At 40.9% G+C, this 19,085-nt stretch overlaps 2 protein-coding genes across 6 annotated transcripts in view; one reads left to right on the forward strand and one right to left on the reverse strand.

The window, feature by feature from the left end:
• Positions 1-11,741, reverse strand: part of ENTPD5 (ectonucleoside triphosphate diphosphohydrolase 5 (inactive)) — a 32,674-nt gene extending 20,933 nt beyond the window's left edge. For both annotated transcript variants that reach the window (XM_019969220.2, XM_019969218.2), the window contains exons 1-3: positions 11,672-11,741; positions 9,491-9,569; positions 4,707-4,772 (exon numbers count right to left, since the gene is read on the reverse strand). The gene's annotated coding sequence lies outside the window, so the exon portion shown is untranslated. The remainder of the gene's footprint in view (positions 1-4,706; positions 4,773-9,490; positions 9,570-11,671) is intronic.
• A 55-nt stretch (positions 11,742-11,796) lies between these two features.
• Positions 11,797-19,085, forward strand: part of BBOF1 (basal body orientation factor 1) — a 47,785-nt gene continuing 40,496 nt past the window's right edge. For 3 of the 4 annotated variants that reach the window (XM_070797851.1, XM_070797852.1, XM_019969224.2), the window contains exons 1-2: positions 11,797-12,015; positions 14,290-14,518. In XM_070797851.1, the coding sequence (XP_070653952.1) occupies positions 11,942-12,015; positions 14,290-14,518 (303 nt within the window). In that variant the 5' untranslated portion in view covers positions 11,797-11,941. Of the gene's footprint in view, positions 12,284-14,289; positions 14,519-19,085 lie in introns of all 4 variants that reach the window. The other variant, XM_070797853.1, reaches the window with a different exon arrangement.

Raw genomic sequence — 19,085 nt, forward strand, 5'->3', positions numbered from 1 at the left:
TATTTCACATGGGTTATCTCATTTAATCTCACAATACCACTCTGTGAGGCAGATTTTGTAATTAACATCCCCATTATAGAAATAAGAAAACTGAGGCTTAAGTAATTTAAGACCACGCAGCAGTTAAGAGAGTCCAAAATCAAACTTAGATGGTCTAATTCTAGAGCCCAGCGTTGCCTGCTAGGTCACAGGAGGGTCAGCTGATATGGCACCAGGGAAAGGCAGCTGTCCGGTGGGGAAGAGCACAGGGCCGAGAAGGATGGTCAGAGACTAGCCGGAAGTCAGACTGGCACCAGGATGTGAGAGTCTCACAGCAGCTTGGTCTCCTTCCTCTGTATGACCAAGAACTTCTGATCTGTGTCCAGCTGCTCCACCTTTATTACGTTTCCAGAATCTAACCGTTTCTGACCACTTCCACCACCACTGTCTTGGCCCAAGCCACCATCATCTTTCATGCGGTTTATTCTAACATTCTCCTATTTGATCTCTGCTTTTACCCTCACTCCCCTAGAGTCTAACACACCTTTCTATTGCAAAGTCCAGCAATCACTTCCCATACCCCTCAGAGTAGCAAGGTCCAAACAGGATTCACGGATCCACCTGCTGTGCCTCCCACTTCATTACCTCTGACCTCACTACTAATGGTTTTCATCTCACTCGCGCCCCCCACACTGACCTCTGTGCTTAAATATCACACATGCTCCTGCCTTAGGGCCTTGCTCTAGCTGTCCCCACTCTCTGGAACCATCTTTTCCCAAACATTCACTTGATCAACTTATTGTTCAGATGCTGTTTCCTTACAGACATCTATCTCAACTACTATAACCACCTCCCTTGTGTGTCCCCTACTTCCATCTCCTTTCTCAATCCTCCTTACACTGATTTACTTTTTTTCTCCATACCACTCATCAATTCTAACACACTAGATGGCTTATTTACTATGCTTGCTATCTGTGTTTCTCTGATACAAACTCCTTAAGAGCAGAAATCTTTTTTTGTTTGTTTGTTTTGTTTTGATATAACCCAAGCACCTAGAAGGGTGTCCAAGAAGGTGTTCAATCAGAAATAACAATAGGTAGCACTGACACATAAACACTCCAATGTCTAAACCAGATTAACTAGTGGGAAGTTGCTATATATACAGGGAGCCCAGATGGGCTCTCTGTGATGACTGAGAGGGATGGGATGGGAGGGGAGAGGGCAGTTCAAGAGGGAGGGAACTGACTTAAAGCTGTTGTATGGAAGAAACCGACAAAACATGGTAAAGCAATCATCCTCCAATTAAAAAATAAAAAAAATAAGTGACATAGTAATAAACTACAAAGTGACATAAAAAGGGAGAATACTTTCATAAGTAAATGAATATTTAAGAGGGAATATAATGATTAATGAATACCTTCAATTTGTGTTAGAAGAAACTCATTTTCTTTTTCTGAATCTGTAAGTCCGATAGCTAAACTGAACTTCTTTAACCAAACACATTCAATTGTTAAAAATGTTATAAGGCGGTGCTAGTGGTAAAGAACCTGCCTGTCAATGCAGGAGACCTAAGAGGCATGGGTTTGACCCCTGGGTCAAGAAGATCCCCTGGAGAAGGAAATGGCAGTATTCTTGCCTGGAGAATCCCATGGACAGAGGAGCCTGGTGGCCTGCCGTCCACAGGATTGCAGAGTCAAACATGACTGAAGCCACCGGGCACAGATGATAGTAAGCGCTGTTTACATTGTCCAGATTCTCTTCTACACATAAAACCAGTAAGTATTTTAGAATACTGTCCCTTAGTTATCTATTGCTGCACAACAAACAACTCCAAAACTTAGTTGCTTAGAATGACAACAGACATTTATTATTTCATAGTTTCCGTAGTTCAGGAATTTGGAAGTGATGTAATTAATTAGACAGTTCTGGCTCAGGGTCTCTCATGATACTGTAGTCAAGATGCACGCTGGGACTGCAGTCATCTGAAGGTTTGGCTAAGGCTGAGGACCCACCTAAGTGGCTGACAAGCTGGTTTTTTGGCTGTTAGAAAAACACCTCAGTTGCTTCCCACATGGACTCTCCATAGGGCTTTAAACGTCTTCAAAATATGGTGGCTGGCTTCCTCCAGAGTGGGCAATCCAAGAGAGGGCAATGCAAAGGCAGCAATACTTGGTATGACCCTGCAGGTCATAAACTATCACTTCCCTGTATTTCATTGGTCATACAGACCAATGCTGATACAGTGTGCAAGGAACTACACAAATGTATAAATACTGGAGGTGAGGATCAGTGGAGGCCATCTTGGAGACTGGCTACTTCCAATTATAACCAGTATCTGTATAATGTTTTGTGTTCAGCTTTTTTTCACAGTTTATATATATTTCTATTAACACAACTTACATACTTCTTGCTTTAGAAACTATGTTATTCCAATGATATGAACCCTTGAAAATTAAAAATGTCATGGACTTTTAACTGCTCTGAAAATATCATATCCCACTAGTTTAAGCCATCCATTTATGTTATAGTTCCAATATTTTACTTAAGGAAAAGAATTAAAGTCAGAAAAACTACAACTCAAACAATGTCCTGCTTGTTCCTAGGAGTGAAAACAAATTTAAATACTTCAAATAAAAGTCAGATCATTTTAGAAACAAGTAGGAAGAAAAGAGTCACTACATTTCAGATTGCAGACATCAGTTAATAACTGAATAATAAAAATTAAATACTGAATCAAGGAAAATAAAGAGTGAAAATAATTATACTAACAGAATAGCAACTTATACAGAGAAAAAAATCCTAACACAATGGTAGCATTAGTTATTAATACTTCGGTACTCTAGAGATATTTGGTAGAAAAGGTTAAGACTGACCACTAGCAGAGATTTGAAAACCACAGAAAAATTTTATAACCAGCATTTTTAAAATATTAACTAGATAAAAGAAGGTTTCTTAAAAAAACTTTTGTTAGATCATTGCCAAGGAGCTATAATAAGACCTGTGAGCATGGAAACTGCAGGGAAGAGACTGAACAGTAAAAAGAATTTCCCAACAATATGCGCTGTTTCATGAGATGGGGAGAGAATTTTGACCCAAGGGCTCAACCCACATCTGATCACATTGTCCAAATGGATTCACAGACCAGAAGGCTGGTGAAATGAGAGTTCTTTTAAAGTCCCTCCAACACTAAGATCAAATACTCTCCCAAAAAGGAACTAGAATTCATACACTGGTAGTTACCAACAAATATAAACTTATTTCCTATGAACAGATTAGTTCTTTCTATACTTTATTTCATTTTAATCAAAACATTATTAGACATGTGTCAAGAAGGGCCGCTCTGTACAATGAACCATCTGAGTCTTATACTGAAATGAGATGAGGCAGTGCATGACCTCATTCTTCATTGTTTCAGGCCTGACTTAGCTACAATAATCACTGTACAGGGAGAGCTCTTGCTATTGCTGCCTCGCTTTCTTCACAAGTCAAAAGGCCTTTTTTCACCCATTCATTAAAAGTAGGAAGTCCTTTAGGTAAGAAGATACTATTAATCAGGAGGGGATTAATACTGCCCCAATAAGCAAATATAATGAAAATCTACAGTGATAAACTATCTCTGCCTCCAAACCCATATCCACCGTGGGAGGCACTTATTTACAGAAGAGTAATTGCAAGGATCAGTGCCATTTGTCACTGGTTATATTGGCGTTTGTGAGAAGTGAGAACGTATTTTCCCTTTCTTGTTATTAAGTGAAAAACAGCTGCTCCTTCAAACATGTTGAATCCAAATGAACAACTTGAGAAAGGTAAATATTACAATGACATCTCATGTATAAAACCAAGAACAGGGGCTCCACATATGTACATTTCCTCAAATATGTCTTTATGATACATCTTCTCTAAATACCATAACATTTATTTTAACAGTGTTTGGTAAAAATGTTCCTAAAGTGACATATTTTATTCATGGTCCAGAGTTATGATTATGACCATCAGTTATATTTTTCTGTAAACTTGGGATGCCTTTGGGGACTATAGGTCTAGAGGACTGTTTGCCCTTCTGTCAAGAAATAGTCCCAGATTGCTATGCTTTTTGAGCTAGTTTTCCTCAACATCATGCTATCTGTTATCACTGATCAGTGCCGTCATGTGCCTGCCTCCTTCGGTAAGCTGCCACCATCTAATTTTGAAAACTCTTTTGTGGGACATGAATCAAAGAGTCACAATTACTAGACTTTTATGTCAACTTACACAAATGAGGGCCTCTCCAACAAGGACTGTGGAATCTGTGACAGCTTTTACTGGCTCATTAATCTCTTTCCATTTACTGTGAGCTCTCAGCTAGGAATAAAAAAGCAGAACTCTGACCTGTGGGACTTCCCTGGTCCAGTGGTTGAAAATCTGCCCGCTAAGGCAGGGGGTATGGGTTTGATCCCTGGTCCAGGAATACTCCACATGCCTCGGGACAACTAAACCCGTGTGGCACAACTGCTGAGCCCTCGCTCTAGAGTCCGTGAGCTGCCACACTGAAGCGCACAGCTTGTGCTCCACAAGAGAAGCCACCACAGTGAGAAGCCCACTCACCGCAACTAGAGAGAAGATCCCGCTCGCGGCAAGCAGAGAAAGAAAATGCCTGCGTGTAGCAACGAAGACCTAGCATGGTCAAATAAACAAAAGGAAATCTAACCTACGGAAAAAGAGGGTATGACTTTATATAAGTTACTTACCAATATTTTCTTTTCCTTCTGGGCTTTCCACTTTGTTTCCTTTAACTAATGTATCACTTTTTCAACCTGTAGAAGATGGATACGGATACCCATAAGAGCAAAGTTCTTTTTCCTTTTTTTCCTTTCTCCTATTTTTGATGCAATTATCTCTTTCTGTATTTCTATTTCCAATCTATTTAGGCTTTGGAAAGTGGATCATCAACCTAATCTCCTAACTTGTAATCTAGTACTCTTGGCCTCTTTCTCGTCTTTTAAAATTTCTTTTCATACAAACTACAACGGCAGCCACTCTAATAAAACCACCCATTTACAAAATCAGCGATAACAAGAGAAGGCAAGTTACACTTCCTGTAAAAGCTAGAGTATATTTTTGAGTTTATGCACTTTGTGAGGTTTTTTTTTTTTTTTTTTGCTGTGAAGAATTCAAATACCAGTTGTGTCTTCCACAATATGACTGAGAGTGGCACTCTATTACCAAATGAATATGTGGTCAGAAGGGACCTAGTCAATCCCAGTCACAGGTACATACCTACAAGACTGAAAACAGGAACTCAAACAGTATTTTTACATCAACGTTCACTGCAGCATTATTCACAATGGCCAGAAGTGGAAAAAACCCAAGTATTCATAACAGATACACAGATAAACAAAATAGGGCACACACAAATACAATGGAATATTATTTAGCTATAAAACGCAAAAACTTTCTGATACATGCTACAGCATGAACCTTGAAAATGTTATGCTGAGACATAGAAAAATATGATTCCACTTACACGAACTATCTAGAAAAAGCAAATCTGCAGAAACAGAAAGTAGCTTAGAGTTTACCAGGGGTTGTGGTGAGGGGAGAATGCGAGCTATTGCTTAACAGGTCCAGAGTTTCTGCTGGGGTGATGAAAAATGTAAATAGAGAATAGTGATAGCTGTACAACACTGTGAAAGTAATTACACCACTGATCTGCACGCTTAGAATGGTTAAAATGACAATTTTTATGTTATATATATTTTACCACAGTAAAAAAAATTCTTCAAAAGCAGAGGGAATCAAGTACTGCAAACATAAGATCATAAGAGGAAAGACGGGCTATTATCTCAACATAGCAACAGTTATGACAATCCTCATCCCTGAACCACCTCATGAGGCAATTATGACTTAAATTCTGACACTCAGAAAATGTCTTTAAGCATCTGAGTTTATATAGTATCTTCTATTCTCTCAGAAAGAGAAAGTTAAACTTACCAATGCAACATAAACCTGAAAACTGTACATTCAAGACAGGATGTAAATAATGTAATAAACTGTGACTATAGGGCCTCCAAAGCAATTATTAAACAACTAACGCTTCTCCAGGTATTCTCTTGGTTTCCCAGAATGGAATGAGTGACATTTACCCCTACGCATGCAATTTTGACCACAGTTCTATTAAGTTTTCTTTTTAAAAACACTCATATTGTGTACATACCAATACCCGAACTCAAAACAAGAGACACCTCAAATTGGCATCTCCAAACAACCCCCTTTCTCAGTGCCCCTGCCCAATTAAGAGAGGGTTAAATGGATTCTCTAATTTCCTATTCCTGTTAATGGTACCACAAGTTTTCTAATTTATGATGCAAAATTTTGATCATCTTTGCATTCTCCTCTCTCACACCCAATCTCTTATCAAGGACTAATGATTTTTGCTTTGTAATATCTTTCCCATCTCTTTCTCTTTCTTCTTTCGTAGCCTCTTACTGATTATCTAAAGCCTGGCCTTTATCAACTTCAGACTTTAGACCACTATAGCCTCTTAACTGGTCTTCCAGTCACCAAAGTCTCTCTTCTCAAACCCATACACGACTGTTTATAAAATGTTATTTGCATCATTTTCCCACTAGACTGTAACTATATCATGGTAGGGATTCATTCACCTTTCAACACTGAACAATCTGGCATGTAATACATTTTTAATTCATCAGTTTATTGAATGAATTAATGAAATCATAAGTCCTAACACTTTCCTTCTAAAAACTTTCAATTTTCCACTGCCCATAACAGAAGTTACAAACTCAAATACTGAAATACTTACTGGGGCCAGGCGGAAAATGTAAGTGAGTAAAGATGTGTGTAATCAACAGGAAGTGGTAGGGACTGTGCAAACTGGAAAGCACATGTCCCATCTAAAGGGTAAGTTACTTGCTGTTCCCACAAATTGCTGCCATGATGAAATACAGGCCTAGTATGTTGCCAGGTCTTCTGATTTTTCAAGATAAGCCAAGAGCACAGATTTCTACGTAGAATCCGGTTTTTAAATGTGTGTATTTGTTGCTCAGTGTCCAACTCCTCGTGACCCCATGGACTGTAGCCCGCCAGGCTCCTGTCCGCAGAATTCTCCAGGCAAGAATACTGGAGTGAGATGCCAGTGACAACTAATACCATTTTAAAAAAACCAAAACACCACGCAGGCAAAATGAAACATATCTATGGGCCGAATCCAGTCCTTAAGCTACAAGTTGGTGACTCCTTGCTCTGTAGGATAAAAAACTTGCCTAACATTCTAAGTCCTTCTAAGTCCCAGGCTATTCTGCCAAAGTTTTTGCCCACTACTTTCACACAAGAACACCTTGCTCTAAGCAAGCATCAGAATCACCTGCGGGGCTTGTTAAAATATATAACTTGATTGCAGGCTTCACTGTCAGGATTTCCAGTTCAACACAGTAGGTCTCAAGTGGGGGCTGAGAATGTGCATTTCTAACAAGTTACCAGATGATGCTGACACTTCCAGGTGCGTGGACTATCCTGTGGGAACCACTGCTCTGGTTAAATTACACTCTGTCTCAAACACACTGATTCTACTCATTTGTTCCACCTTCCCAGAAAGTCTTCCCTTTTACTTTTAGCCTACCTCCTCCTGTAAACTTCCTGTGACAGTCTTTCATGCCTCCAAACTGCTGTAGCATTTAAAGTTCATACCATCTCCCCTAATTCATCACTGCTTGGTGGAGATGCATAGCTTCCAACTGAGGTTGTATAGTCTTAGAGATCAATGATCAGGTCAGCATCTTATACATCTGACTGTAGGCCATTTGAAGGCTGGGGCCCTGTCTTGGTTCCCACTGTACCCCTTGAGCTATCAGGGCCTGGTATTCAGTTGGTATTTACTAAACATTTCTTAAACGAATGAAAATTGGACAGACCCATCAAATGAAAAGTGCAGATAGGTGGACCTGAAATTTGGGTATATAACCTTTCTTAAAAAACTGACTTTAAGTATTGTCTAATGGTTTTTCAGAATGGACAATAAAAACTAAACATTTTGCAAATGAATTGTCAATAGATAATAATTATCTGTGGCAACAGATTTTGTATGTAAATAAAACAGTGAATGTTTAAAAAAAAACCTGAAAATTTCTAAGATTAAATCTTTTATTTGTACCATATGGCTTCTCTGGTGGCTCAGTGGTAAAGAATCTGCCTGTCAATGCAACAAGATGCAGGAGACATGGGTTCAATCCCTGGGTCTGGAGGATCCCCTGGAGTAGGAAATGGCAACCCACTCCAATATTCTTTCCTGGAAAATCCCATGGACAGAAGAGCCTGGCAGAATGAGTCCATGGGGTTGCAAAGAGTTGGACATGACTGACCATGCACTCATGCAACAACAAAATGCAATGAAAAAGTAGGATGAAATTAACTAATCCTCCATAATATTCAGAAATATTGATGAGTCTCCTTCAGATAGAGTTTGGATGACAATATATTTATTCAAGATTCTAAAGGCTGTGTAAAAACAAGATCAGAAATGGTTTACGTAGCTTCTCCAACTTATAGAACAGCATCAGTGCTATCAGGCAATTTCAAGGATGAATTACAAGTAGAAATGATACTGTGCAGGGCCCTATAAGGCTCCTGGGCACGAGGCCTTTCTGTGTTCCCCATTCCTTTGATTATAAGAAACAGCCTTCATTTACCCTCTTTGACGTTCCCTGAGTTTCAAGCGGCAGATTCAAGAAGTTGTTAATTAGGGAAGGGAGTGAATGTGAGACCAGGGTTAAACAGCCAGGAGCAGCCTTGGGTCAAAGTCTTGTTTCCCATTAATGCATACACGCAAAGATATCTTTGAGCTATTCTGCAGATACTGAAACTCCCTCCAGGCGGGAGAAGTTATGATATGCTGCCCACGAGCATGTAGATGCCAGATCAGTTAAACTTGAGGCTGACGGATGTTGACTCCTACTTACCAACTCACCACCAAACCATCAGAAGAATGTCCACGAGCTGATCACATCCTGTTTTACTATAAAACTTGTCACTATTTTCCCCACGTTGGAACACATGATTTCAAGAGCATGAGCCTGCTGTGTCCCCCTTTGCCTGGCAAACCAATAAAGCTCTTCTTTTTTACTTCACCCAAAACTGTGTCTTTGAGACAGAGAAGCCGAGAATCTGGTGTCAGAAACTCGGTCTCCAAGCTAAACCAGAATAAAGCTACAGATGCCTTTACAGAGTAAACCTAATTTTGGAGCTACTGGAAGAAAAAAAAAAAAAAAAGAAATAATAATATGTAGTTTCAAAATAATTTTGAGATGTAGTCTTAAGTTCTTATTTGGCTTTTTGAGCAACTCCACACCTGATGATATTAGAATCAATGGGACAACAGAAAAGTTGACATTATTTGGCAAAGACAGAAAATCCAATTTGGGAAAAACAACAACAAAACAACCCAGGAGCAAAAGAAGCACATTTACAGCTTTAAGATAGCAGAGATATTACCTTACATTCAGATACCCGCCCTACCTACCAGGACCATAATGATCTTGTCTGCGTGAGGATTCAGCCAAGACACTCTGCATTTCTATGTTAACCAGGAACTATGCACACTGGGCGGAAAAAGAAAAAAAAAAAAGAATTACAAAACCAAGTCAAAAAAATACCAAGTGCTTATCCCAAGTTTTAAAAGCATTAGCATTCTAAACAATAAAACAAAGCAAATTTACTCAATGAAATAAACCTCATAGTAAAACTACAAGAATGTATGAAAGGAAACGCTACCAGATGAACTGCTAAATAGCAACTTCCTACTTTTACAAATGGATGATTGAATAATAACATCTAGTTCTTTGGCAGAGAATGTGGAGGTTCAGAAGACTGTAGATTCTAGAACTACCTCTACTACGGTGTGAATCTGGGCATTTCTCTTAGCCACCCATATTCAAGTCACAACAGTTTTAACTACAAACTTAAAGTCAATAAAAAATATTTTGTATGATAAAATAACTAAGAAGTACATGCAACTAAAGTTATTATGCACATATATTAAGAAATAACCTTACTACAGTCAAGTTTTCGTGTTTATAAATTAGTCTACACACAACAGATGACTTGGACTGACTTTCAGGTTCACAGTAGCCAATTTTTTAGAATGAATTCTAAATATAAAGCCTCTAATAGGAGATATCCTACACTCTTTTCTGCAAGTTATCAGTAGGGTAATTTTCAGAACCCTGGACATATCAAGTGGTAAAGAAATTGGTAAAGAACTCGCCTGCCAATGCAGGAGACATTAAAGAAGGTGGGTTCCATCCCTGGGTCGGGAAGATCCCCTGGAGAAGGGCACTCACTCCAGTATTCTTGCCTGGAAAATCCCATGGACAGAGGAGCCTGGCCGGCTACAGTCCACGGGACTGCAAAGAGTTGGACACGACTGAAGCGACTTAATACGCAGACATATAAAATCAATCATAACTTTGTAGATTCTATATCAGAATAAACCTCTTCAATGTATGGTAGTTCCATCATGGACCCACGGAAGTGTGACATGCAAATGGGGGCGAGGGGGAAGCACCAGGAATAGAGTAAGCCACTATCATGCCAGCAGATGGCATGGCTAAGATTTTCAGTGCTTATTAATATTAACAATCAGCAAGTTCCCTCTTAACCACTCAATTCAGAAACATCAACGACATCGCTGGGAAAAAAAGCGGGGGAAGTGGAAGGTTTGAATCAGAGACATCTAGAAAGGTTGCAGGGATTAAGTTCTCCTTAGAGAAATGGAGAAGATGCACAATGAAGTTTTAAAGGAAATTTTTACATTCAACTTGAAAGGGAGACTAATGCACAGCAGAGCTTCAATCGCAAGTTTCCTAACTGTTGTCTCAGCCCCCAGAATTCCCTGTCTTCCTCGATGACTCACGGACAAACTCATTGAATGAAGAAGGCATGATCACAGAGCTCCTCCTCTGAAAAAACACGAACCATCCTTTTGAGAACTACTCCTTTTCACAGGTGTGCGCGGGGTTGGTTGGGGCGGGGGGGAGGTGACGACACCAAAACAAAAACAACACAGCAAAAGGCCTGAGCTTTCAACTTCACGCGACTCGCGGAAAAGGAAGGGCAGCACGCGCAGGTTATTACCAAATGGGAATCTGGGGACGGCAGCGACAGGACAGAACGGGACCTGACACTGGGATACTCCTCTCCAAGGACTCTCAACGAGGCCCCGGAGCCTCTCCGACCCCCAGGCTCCCCGACACCCGCGCGCCGCCCGCCTTACCCTCCAAACCACCCACCACCCTAGGACAAGTCCTCAACCGCCTCATCAAAACATGTTTAGCCTGGGAAGCCCGCTGGCTGCGCCATCCCTTACAGAACCAGCAAGGGTTAGGAGCCAGGAGAGGGAGAAGGAAACCAAGAGCCCGGGTGGCCTCGGGAGGGGCGGAGCCGGGACGAGAGCTGGGCGGCCACGGCCACGCTGGCTGCGGCGCGAGGGAAGGAGAGGACGCGCGGGCAAGACGCGAAACGCTGTGAACCCGGCGGAGGCAACGCTCCGAAGAACGGGGAGCGGCGGATCCAGCCTCCTCAGGGGAGAGCGCCCCTACGGTCGCGCCGCCGCCGCTGGCCAGTGGCTGGCCGGCTCCGGCCTCCTCTCCCGCCCAGCCCGGACCCCAGTCATGCACCGGCGCGCCCGCGCTCGCACACTCACCGGGCGCGCGCCGCCACGGCGCGGCTACCCGCCGCCCTCAGCCGGTCTCCGCCCCGCCCCCCCGCGCCCGGCCAGTGGACTGGGCCCCGGTGGGCGGGGCAGGGGTGGGGCAGGGGAGGAGCTACGTCACGGGCGCGTGCGCTCTCTGCGCGCCGGCAACCGCTGGAGCTGATCGTTACCTGCGCGGCTTGGTGGTGTCCTTGGAGACGAAGCCGGGCCTGGGCGGCGCGGAGACAAGACCACGGCTGCTGTGCCCCGGGAGAAGCCAGGATGCCGGCTAAGGGGAAGGACAAAAAGAAAGGGAAAGGCAAAGACAAAGGCAAAGATAAAGACAAGAAGAAGAAGTAAGGGGAAGCCACGCTGGGGTCCCTGCTCCAGGGCCTGCCCTCCGGAGATTCGCAGGCGCCGGCCAACTGGCGCCCTTTCCCCGCTTTCCTCCCGGACCCTTCCCTTGCTCTCCCAGCTTCTAAGAAGGACGGCTCCGTTGCTCAGAAATTCCCCAAAGGCATGCCATACCCCCCACTGCTTCAACTAAGACCGGAGTGTTGAGATTTGGGACCCTCAAATCTTTTAGACACAGCCCCTGCCTATGTGGAGTGTACTAACGAGGAGGTAGATAAATTCCCCAAGAATAGAAGTAACATAGGACCGAACTGAGTCATTTGAAAAGACCCTGATGCTGGGAAAGGTTGAGGCGGGAGAAGAAGGGGGCGACAGAGGATGAGATGGTTGGATGGCATCACCGACTCAATGGCCGTGAGTTTGAGTAAACTCCGGGAGTCGGTGATGCACAGGGAGGCCTGGCGTGCTGCAGTCCACGGGGTCGCAAAGAGTCGGATACGACTGAGCGACTGAACTGACTGACTGAGGACCGAATGAAATAAGTGCTAGTGGAGGGGAAAAGAACTAAAAGTGAGGAGGAAGGGTTAGTTCTGACACTGGAATTGAAGGTCGGAGATCCTCTAGACCTGTGCTGCCCAATAGTGTCGTCACCGGTCATGTATGGCTATTAAGATTCGTTAAAATTAAACTAAAAATTCAGATCCTCGTTTGTACCGGCTACATTGCGTGTACTCAGTAGGCCTGTGTGGCTAGTGGTGACTGTATTGGACCGTCTAGATAGCATTAACATCACAGAAAATTCTATTGGACAGCACTGTTCGCCACCAGTGATTTTTAGCTGGGGAGGGGGGTAATTTTTGACTCCCTGAGGACGTTTGTCAAGGAGACATTTTTGATTGTCACATCGGGGGACCTCTAGTGGATAAGAGACCGAGTGAAAGTCGCTCAGTCGTATCCCACTCTTTGCGACCCCATGGATGATAGAGTATGGAATTCTCCAGGCCAGAATACTGGAGTGGAGAAGATCCCTTCTCCAGCGGATCTTCCTGACCCAGGAATCGAACCGCGTGTCCTGCATTCCTGGCGATTCTTTACCACCTGAGCTATCAGACCAAAGATACTGTTAAATATCCTACAGTGCACATTAACAACCTCCAGCCCCACTCCAGATAATCATGTGGCTCAGAATATTAGTAGCTGGGAAATCCTCAAGACCCAAAGATGCTCTAGAATAGGCACTAAGCGTTATTCACCTTATCTCCAGCACCTGGAAGAGAGTCGGAACCATAGAAGAAGCTTAATATTTGTTAAACAAATTAAGATGTCTGCTCCTGTAGGCTTCAACTTGGATCTTTTCCCCCCACCCCACCCCGGTCCCGGCAAGAACTGTGCTGTAGTGCTCTGGGTTCGTTATTTTTTGCCTGTAACCTGATCGATCTCAGCTGTGTGGTTGAGAGGCACTTAAACATCCTGAAGGATGTCTGGGTGATGGAAGTAATTCCTTGGGCCTTTTCAAGGATTCCTTTTGGTTCGAAGGAAACATAAAGGATTTGAGTATTCAGATTTCCCCAAATGATGAGAATTTCTGAAGTGGGTAAGATTGCTCTGGCATTAAACCTTCACAGGTTTGGAGTTGCTGCTAGATTGCTACTACATTTATTGGATGACCCTAGTCGTTCCTAGACACATTGGAATCATACATCTTGTCCAACAGCACTATATATGGGACCACAAGGGATCCTTGTAAAGTTTATAAAGTAATTTGTTTAAGAGAGTAATGCCTGCTCAGTACAGAGAGTTTAGGAAACCTGGTGAGTCAAACAGAACAAAACCACCTGTAATCCCATTATCCAAAGATAACCACTACTATCATTTTGGAATATTCTTTTTCTTCTTCCTAAGATAACAGCCCAATATACAAATTTATTTGCAATTTCCCCCCTAGAGTATTAATATAAGTATTCTACAGTGTGATTAAAAAAAATAACTGCATGTTTAGTCTTGCATTTTCTGGAAGTGCCAATGGCTTGTCACATTCCTAGAACTCACTAGCATATGTTTTCTATTTTTGCCCATTCATCTACAGTGCACATATCAACAATGAAACACTGAGGGCAATAGACCATATATATTTCTTACTAACTCATTCATCCAACAATATTTGCTCATATGTGCCAGGCAAATGCCAAGCAAAATAAATTATAATATAGAGAAAGGTGTAATACTAATAAAGTAGAGAAATAGTTATATGCTCTTGATGTCCTCTTCCTGTGCAGGAAGATCATAAAACTTGAGGAGTCTGTTTTGGAGAGAGCCAAGGCCAATGCCTCCCTTTGGGAGGCCAGGCTGGAAGTCACAGAACTTTCTAGGATTGAGTATCGTGATACTTCCCGGAGACTGGCAAGATGTAATGAAGAGTTAAAGAGACAGCAGTATAAAATGGAGAAAGACACAATGTCTGTATTGAACTATCTGAAGAAACAGGATCAGGAGAAAGATAATCTGGTAGGTAGGTAGATACCCTCCCAAGCCTTAGTAACTATCTCTTTTGTTATACTGCTGTGGCTATGTATTTCCAGTATTTTAATTCCTTGAAACCTCATCCCACAGTTAAGACATTTCAGTTGACTTTTAACTCTCCTTTGAAGCAACATGTTATTTCAGAACGGCTTTACAGTCAGAATTGCCTTTTATTTTCATTCTTATCCCATGTTTTCTTGGCTGAAACAAAGATGATGCTAATGGAACATTATGATCAACTTTAAGAACAAGAGCATGGTGTATGATATATATATATATATATATATATATATATTTTGATATTGATAACTATGAGTAATAATCTATAAAGCAATTTATTGATAATCCATGATCACATGGTTATGAATCTAGCAAACTGACTGTCTTCTGTTGGACCTGTTGAATCTTTATCTTACTGAACCTTGTTGAAATGTTGGGCATAGAGCTATCATTTTAGATCTGTGGAAAAAAGGAAAGGAACTAACATTTTGGGACTCCTGTTTGTGCCAGGCACCATGTTGGATACTTTACCTCTGCTATCTCATTTAGTCCTTTTAATAACCCACTGTAGCCACAAATTGTCATTCCCATTTTACAGATAAAGAAATTGACTCTCAGGGCAGGTAGCTTGCCAGAGTCTCACAGCTAGTGGGTGTTAACGTGTGAATTTAGGTGTGACTTAAATTCATCTCTTTCCTAGCTGCCTCTTTGTGTCCCATGGTGACCTAAGGAAATTTGTATCATGTTTCATTCCCATGTATGTTTTTTGTATTTTTACTATAATAAATAGTAAAAATACAAATACACATAGTAGGCACTTATTAAAATATTTTTGCATGCATGCATGAATGAATGGGTTGTGATTCCACTGATGCTTTGAAAAAGTTAGCAATCAAAACTTAAGTTCAAGATGATCTGGAAGCATATTAGAGAAATCAGACAACTGAACACTTGTGTGGATTTTATGTTTTATTAAAGTAATTTTTTGGTACAGTATTTTTTTTTAACCTTCTTTCCTAGGCAACTTCCATTTTTAAAATTACTCTTTGATAATAGCATGCATTATCAAAATTATCTGCTATAAATTATTATTCTAAAATAAGCCTTTAGGCCAGCCATGCAAATAATTTTCAAAATTCATTGTATAAAAGATTTGTGGACTGCATTAGCTAATTGATATTGGTCTGCCTTTATCAGTATCACTTGTATTTCCTGATTTTCATCTGCCTCCATGTATCATAGGCCAGCATCTGACTGTAGCAAATACATAATTTTCTCATAGACATGGATACTCATTAAAACCAAAGAAACTTCTTTGGGAGGAAGAAGTAAAATAAATTATTCAATATACCCTGGTTAACTAGCTCTCTTATAATTTTGTTACTCCATACATGCTACTATATCCTAGAAATGCATTATTTGCTTAAACTTTATGTAAACTTTTTACAGTCTTCATGTTAATTATAGAAATATTAGAAGTGAAATGTGTGTTAAAAACTATCATATTTTAGATAGAATTAGGAGATTTCCCTTATGGTTTTTGTATTGAAGGCTTTGTTCAGTCAGCACAAAATAAATCTATTTTACACCTGTTCTACATGACTTAGGTCTGTCTGTATTTCTTTTAAAACATTTTTAGGTTTCCCTTGAGCTATTCTAAGATTATTTACAACAATATTTCACTTCTGTATCCTCTGATTTTTTAACCATGTTAAGGAATGTTTAGCTTAAAAAGCTACAGTACTTTGGCCACCTGAAGTGAAGAGCTGACTCATTGGAAAAGACCCTGATGCTGGGAAAGATTGAAGGCAGAAGAAAGAAAATAATATGGTTGAATGGCATCACAGAATCAATGGACACGAGTTTGAACAAACTCTGGGAAATAGTGAAGGACAGGGAAGACTGGCATGCTGCAGTCCGTAGGGTCTCAAAGATTTGGACGTGATTTAGTGACTGAACAACAGCAACAACAAAAAGCTAGTCAGATTTCCTACTAAAACATGCCAGCATGCTTGGAGAAATGATTGATTATAAGACTGGAGCGAGGAGAGTAAGAGATGAACTTGAATATCTTATTGTGACAGGAAATAAGTAACAAAAAATTAAAGGACACAGAGGGTAACTTGAAGGGGCTCCCACTGGCCAAATCTGGGACAGTCAAAATAAATGACAGTAATCAGTTATAGCTTATTGAATAAAATGAGTTCATGAGTATATACAACTGATAAATACATACCTTAATAAATATGGGAGAATAGAATGCTTTTCCTTAAAGTGGAATGTAGTAAGTTATTAAATTTCCAAGGAATGATGCAATAAGAAAAATCACCATTTGGCGTCAGAGTAATAATTGATTCAGTCAAGAACAAGAGTGGATGCTAAAACTAGTGGGTGAAAGTTTAATGAGCAAAAAGATATTTGCATAGTCCTAAAATATAGTCCTCCAAATTTATTAGTAATTATAAAAGGAAAAATTGTAACTTTCAACTGGAGAAACCTGGCAGACACAGTCTTAACCAGTTGATTACACTTAATGTCAGTCACCTCGTGCTGTGATGCAGTGACAAGGATACATCATCACTTAAGCAGTGTATGCTTGCTGAAAAGCCACAACCTGAATCTTCTGGTGAAGAAACATCAGACAACTCCAGCCCTGGCCAGTATTCTTCAAAAACGCTGGTGTCATAAAAGACAAAGACTGAGAAATGGCTCCTGTTTAAAACTAGAATATATGACAATCATAGTCAGGGATTATATCCTAGACCAGAAAAAGAACAGTTACAGTGAAAGGACATCATTGGTACAGTTGATGCTAAATTTGAATATGGACTATAGATTAAATAATAGTATTTTATCAATGTTAAATTTCCCTATTTTAATCATTGTACTATACTTCTAAGAGATTGTTCTTTTTCTTAGGAAACACATAATGAAATATTTAATACAGGAGTATGATGTCCTAAACTTATTCTCACATTCTCCAGAAGAAACAGCTTCAAAAGTCTACATCATATATATATATACGCCGGAGCCAGCCGGCAAAGTCGATCAGGTCCCGAGAACGTGCACAGCGGGGCTAAGAAAGAAACTAAAGCAAGAGACTACAAAGATGGGATCAAGAGGTTCAGACACGTCACCACGAAGGGACGCAGTCTGACACCAACTTTATTCAACATCTCATATTTAAACAGAAAAGCGTGAGAAAGACAAGACAGTTGACATTTTTTCTTAGTTGGCCTATACATCTTACAAACAGTTACAAGAAATCTTGAGAGCATGGGAATGGCTCCCTGTTATTATTTCTTACACCAGATAACATTTCTCTGTGCGTGAGAAGTTTGCACAGAACTCCAGGTGTCTGCAGTAAATAAGCGCCTAATCTCTGGGGTGGCGGGACAGAGAGCTATGTTTGCAAGCAAACCCTTAAGGACTGAGGCAGCTCCCAGAGCTGTGTCCTTCAGACAAAGGACCCCGTTCTCACGGGCAGCTCCTCGCATCTCCCCCTTTCTTTTTATATAGGCGCACGCTTATGTTCCTTTAACCGCAGACCATTTCCATAGATGGAAGCCTTTATGATTCATAGATCATCAATCAGTTTTTTAATTAAACAAGGTGCAAAAAATAAAACAGTTTTATTAGTGTATATGGGAATGGACTGACCCTCCCAGCCCACAGGTTGGAGAAGGGGAGGGTCAGGAAAATAAGCCCAGTAAGCATTTGAATATTCTTCAGAGTGTGCAGTGTTAATCTGATTTAAGATAATTAATAAGGTTATCAGGAAGCTTAAAGGCGATATCGGATCGCCCTGCACCACAACACGATTCTGTGCCTCTCGCATCGATGCCTGAAGTTGTTGCCGAGATGGTAATTCATCATGCTCTTGAATTGTCAATCTCCTCATCTGGTTTGCTAGAGACTGTCTCTGCCGTGCGTACCAACCTTTCCGGCAGCCAGCGCGGCGCTTCGGCATCCTGTGGGAAAACACAAACATGCCCTCGTCCCCAGATTAGTACTGGATCTGGTCCATACCATTTTCCCACAAGTGGGTCTTTCCAAAAGACTTTAGGTCTTATTGTTTGTGCATCAAAGTTCCAAAATCGCTGTGCTGCTGAACGGCCACTTATATCCAATTGTAAAAAATTTAGAACAAATAAAACATAGTTTAGAGAGTTGGAGGGGGTATTGGGATACAATTCCCCCTTCTTTAGTTTTTGCAATTGATGTTTGAGAGTTTGATGTGCCCATTCAATAATTCCTTGACCTTGAGGATTATAAGGGATACCTGTTTTATGTGAGATAGACAATTGCGTACAAAATAATTGAAAATTTTTTCCAGTGTATCCTGGACCATTGTCTGTTTTTATGGTTTTAGGGGTTCCCATAACAGCAAAACATTTAATGCAATGAGCTATACAATGTTTGCTAGCTTCTCCGGATTGTAGAGAGGCATGTAAAAAGCCAGAGAAGGTGTCAATAGTAACACGAACAAATTTTTGTTTACCAAATTCAGGAATATGGGTAACATCCACTTGCCATATATCGTTTGGCAACA

The sequence above is a fragment of the Bos indicus genome, chromosome 10 (assembly GCF_029378745.1).
Source record: "Bos indicus isolate NIAB-ARS_2022 breed Sahiwal x Tharparkar chromosome 10, NIAB-ARS_B.indTharparkar_mat_pri_1.0, whole genome shotgun sequence".
In the NCBI taxonomy this organism is placed as follows: Eukaryota; Metazoa; Chordata; class Mammalia; order Artiodactyla; family Bovidae; genus Bos; species Bos indicus.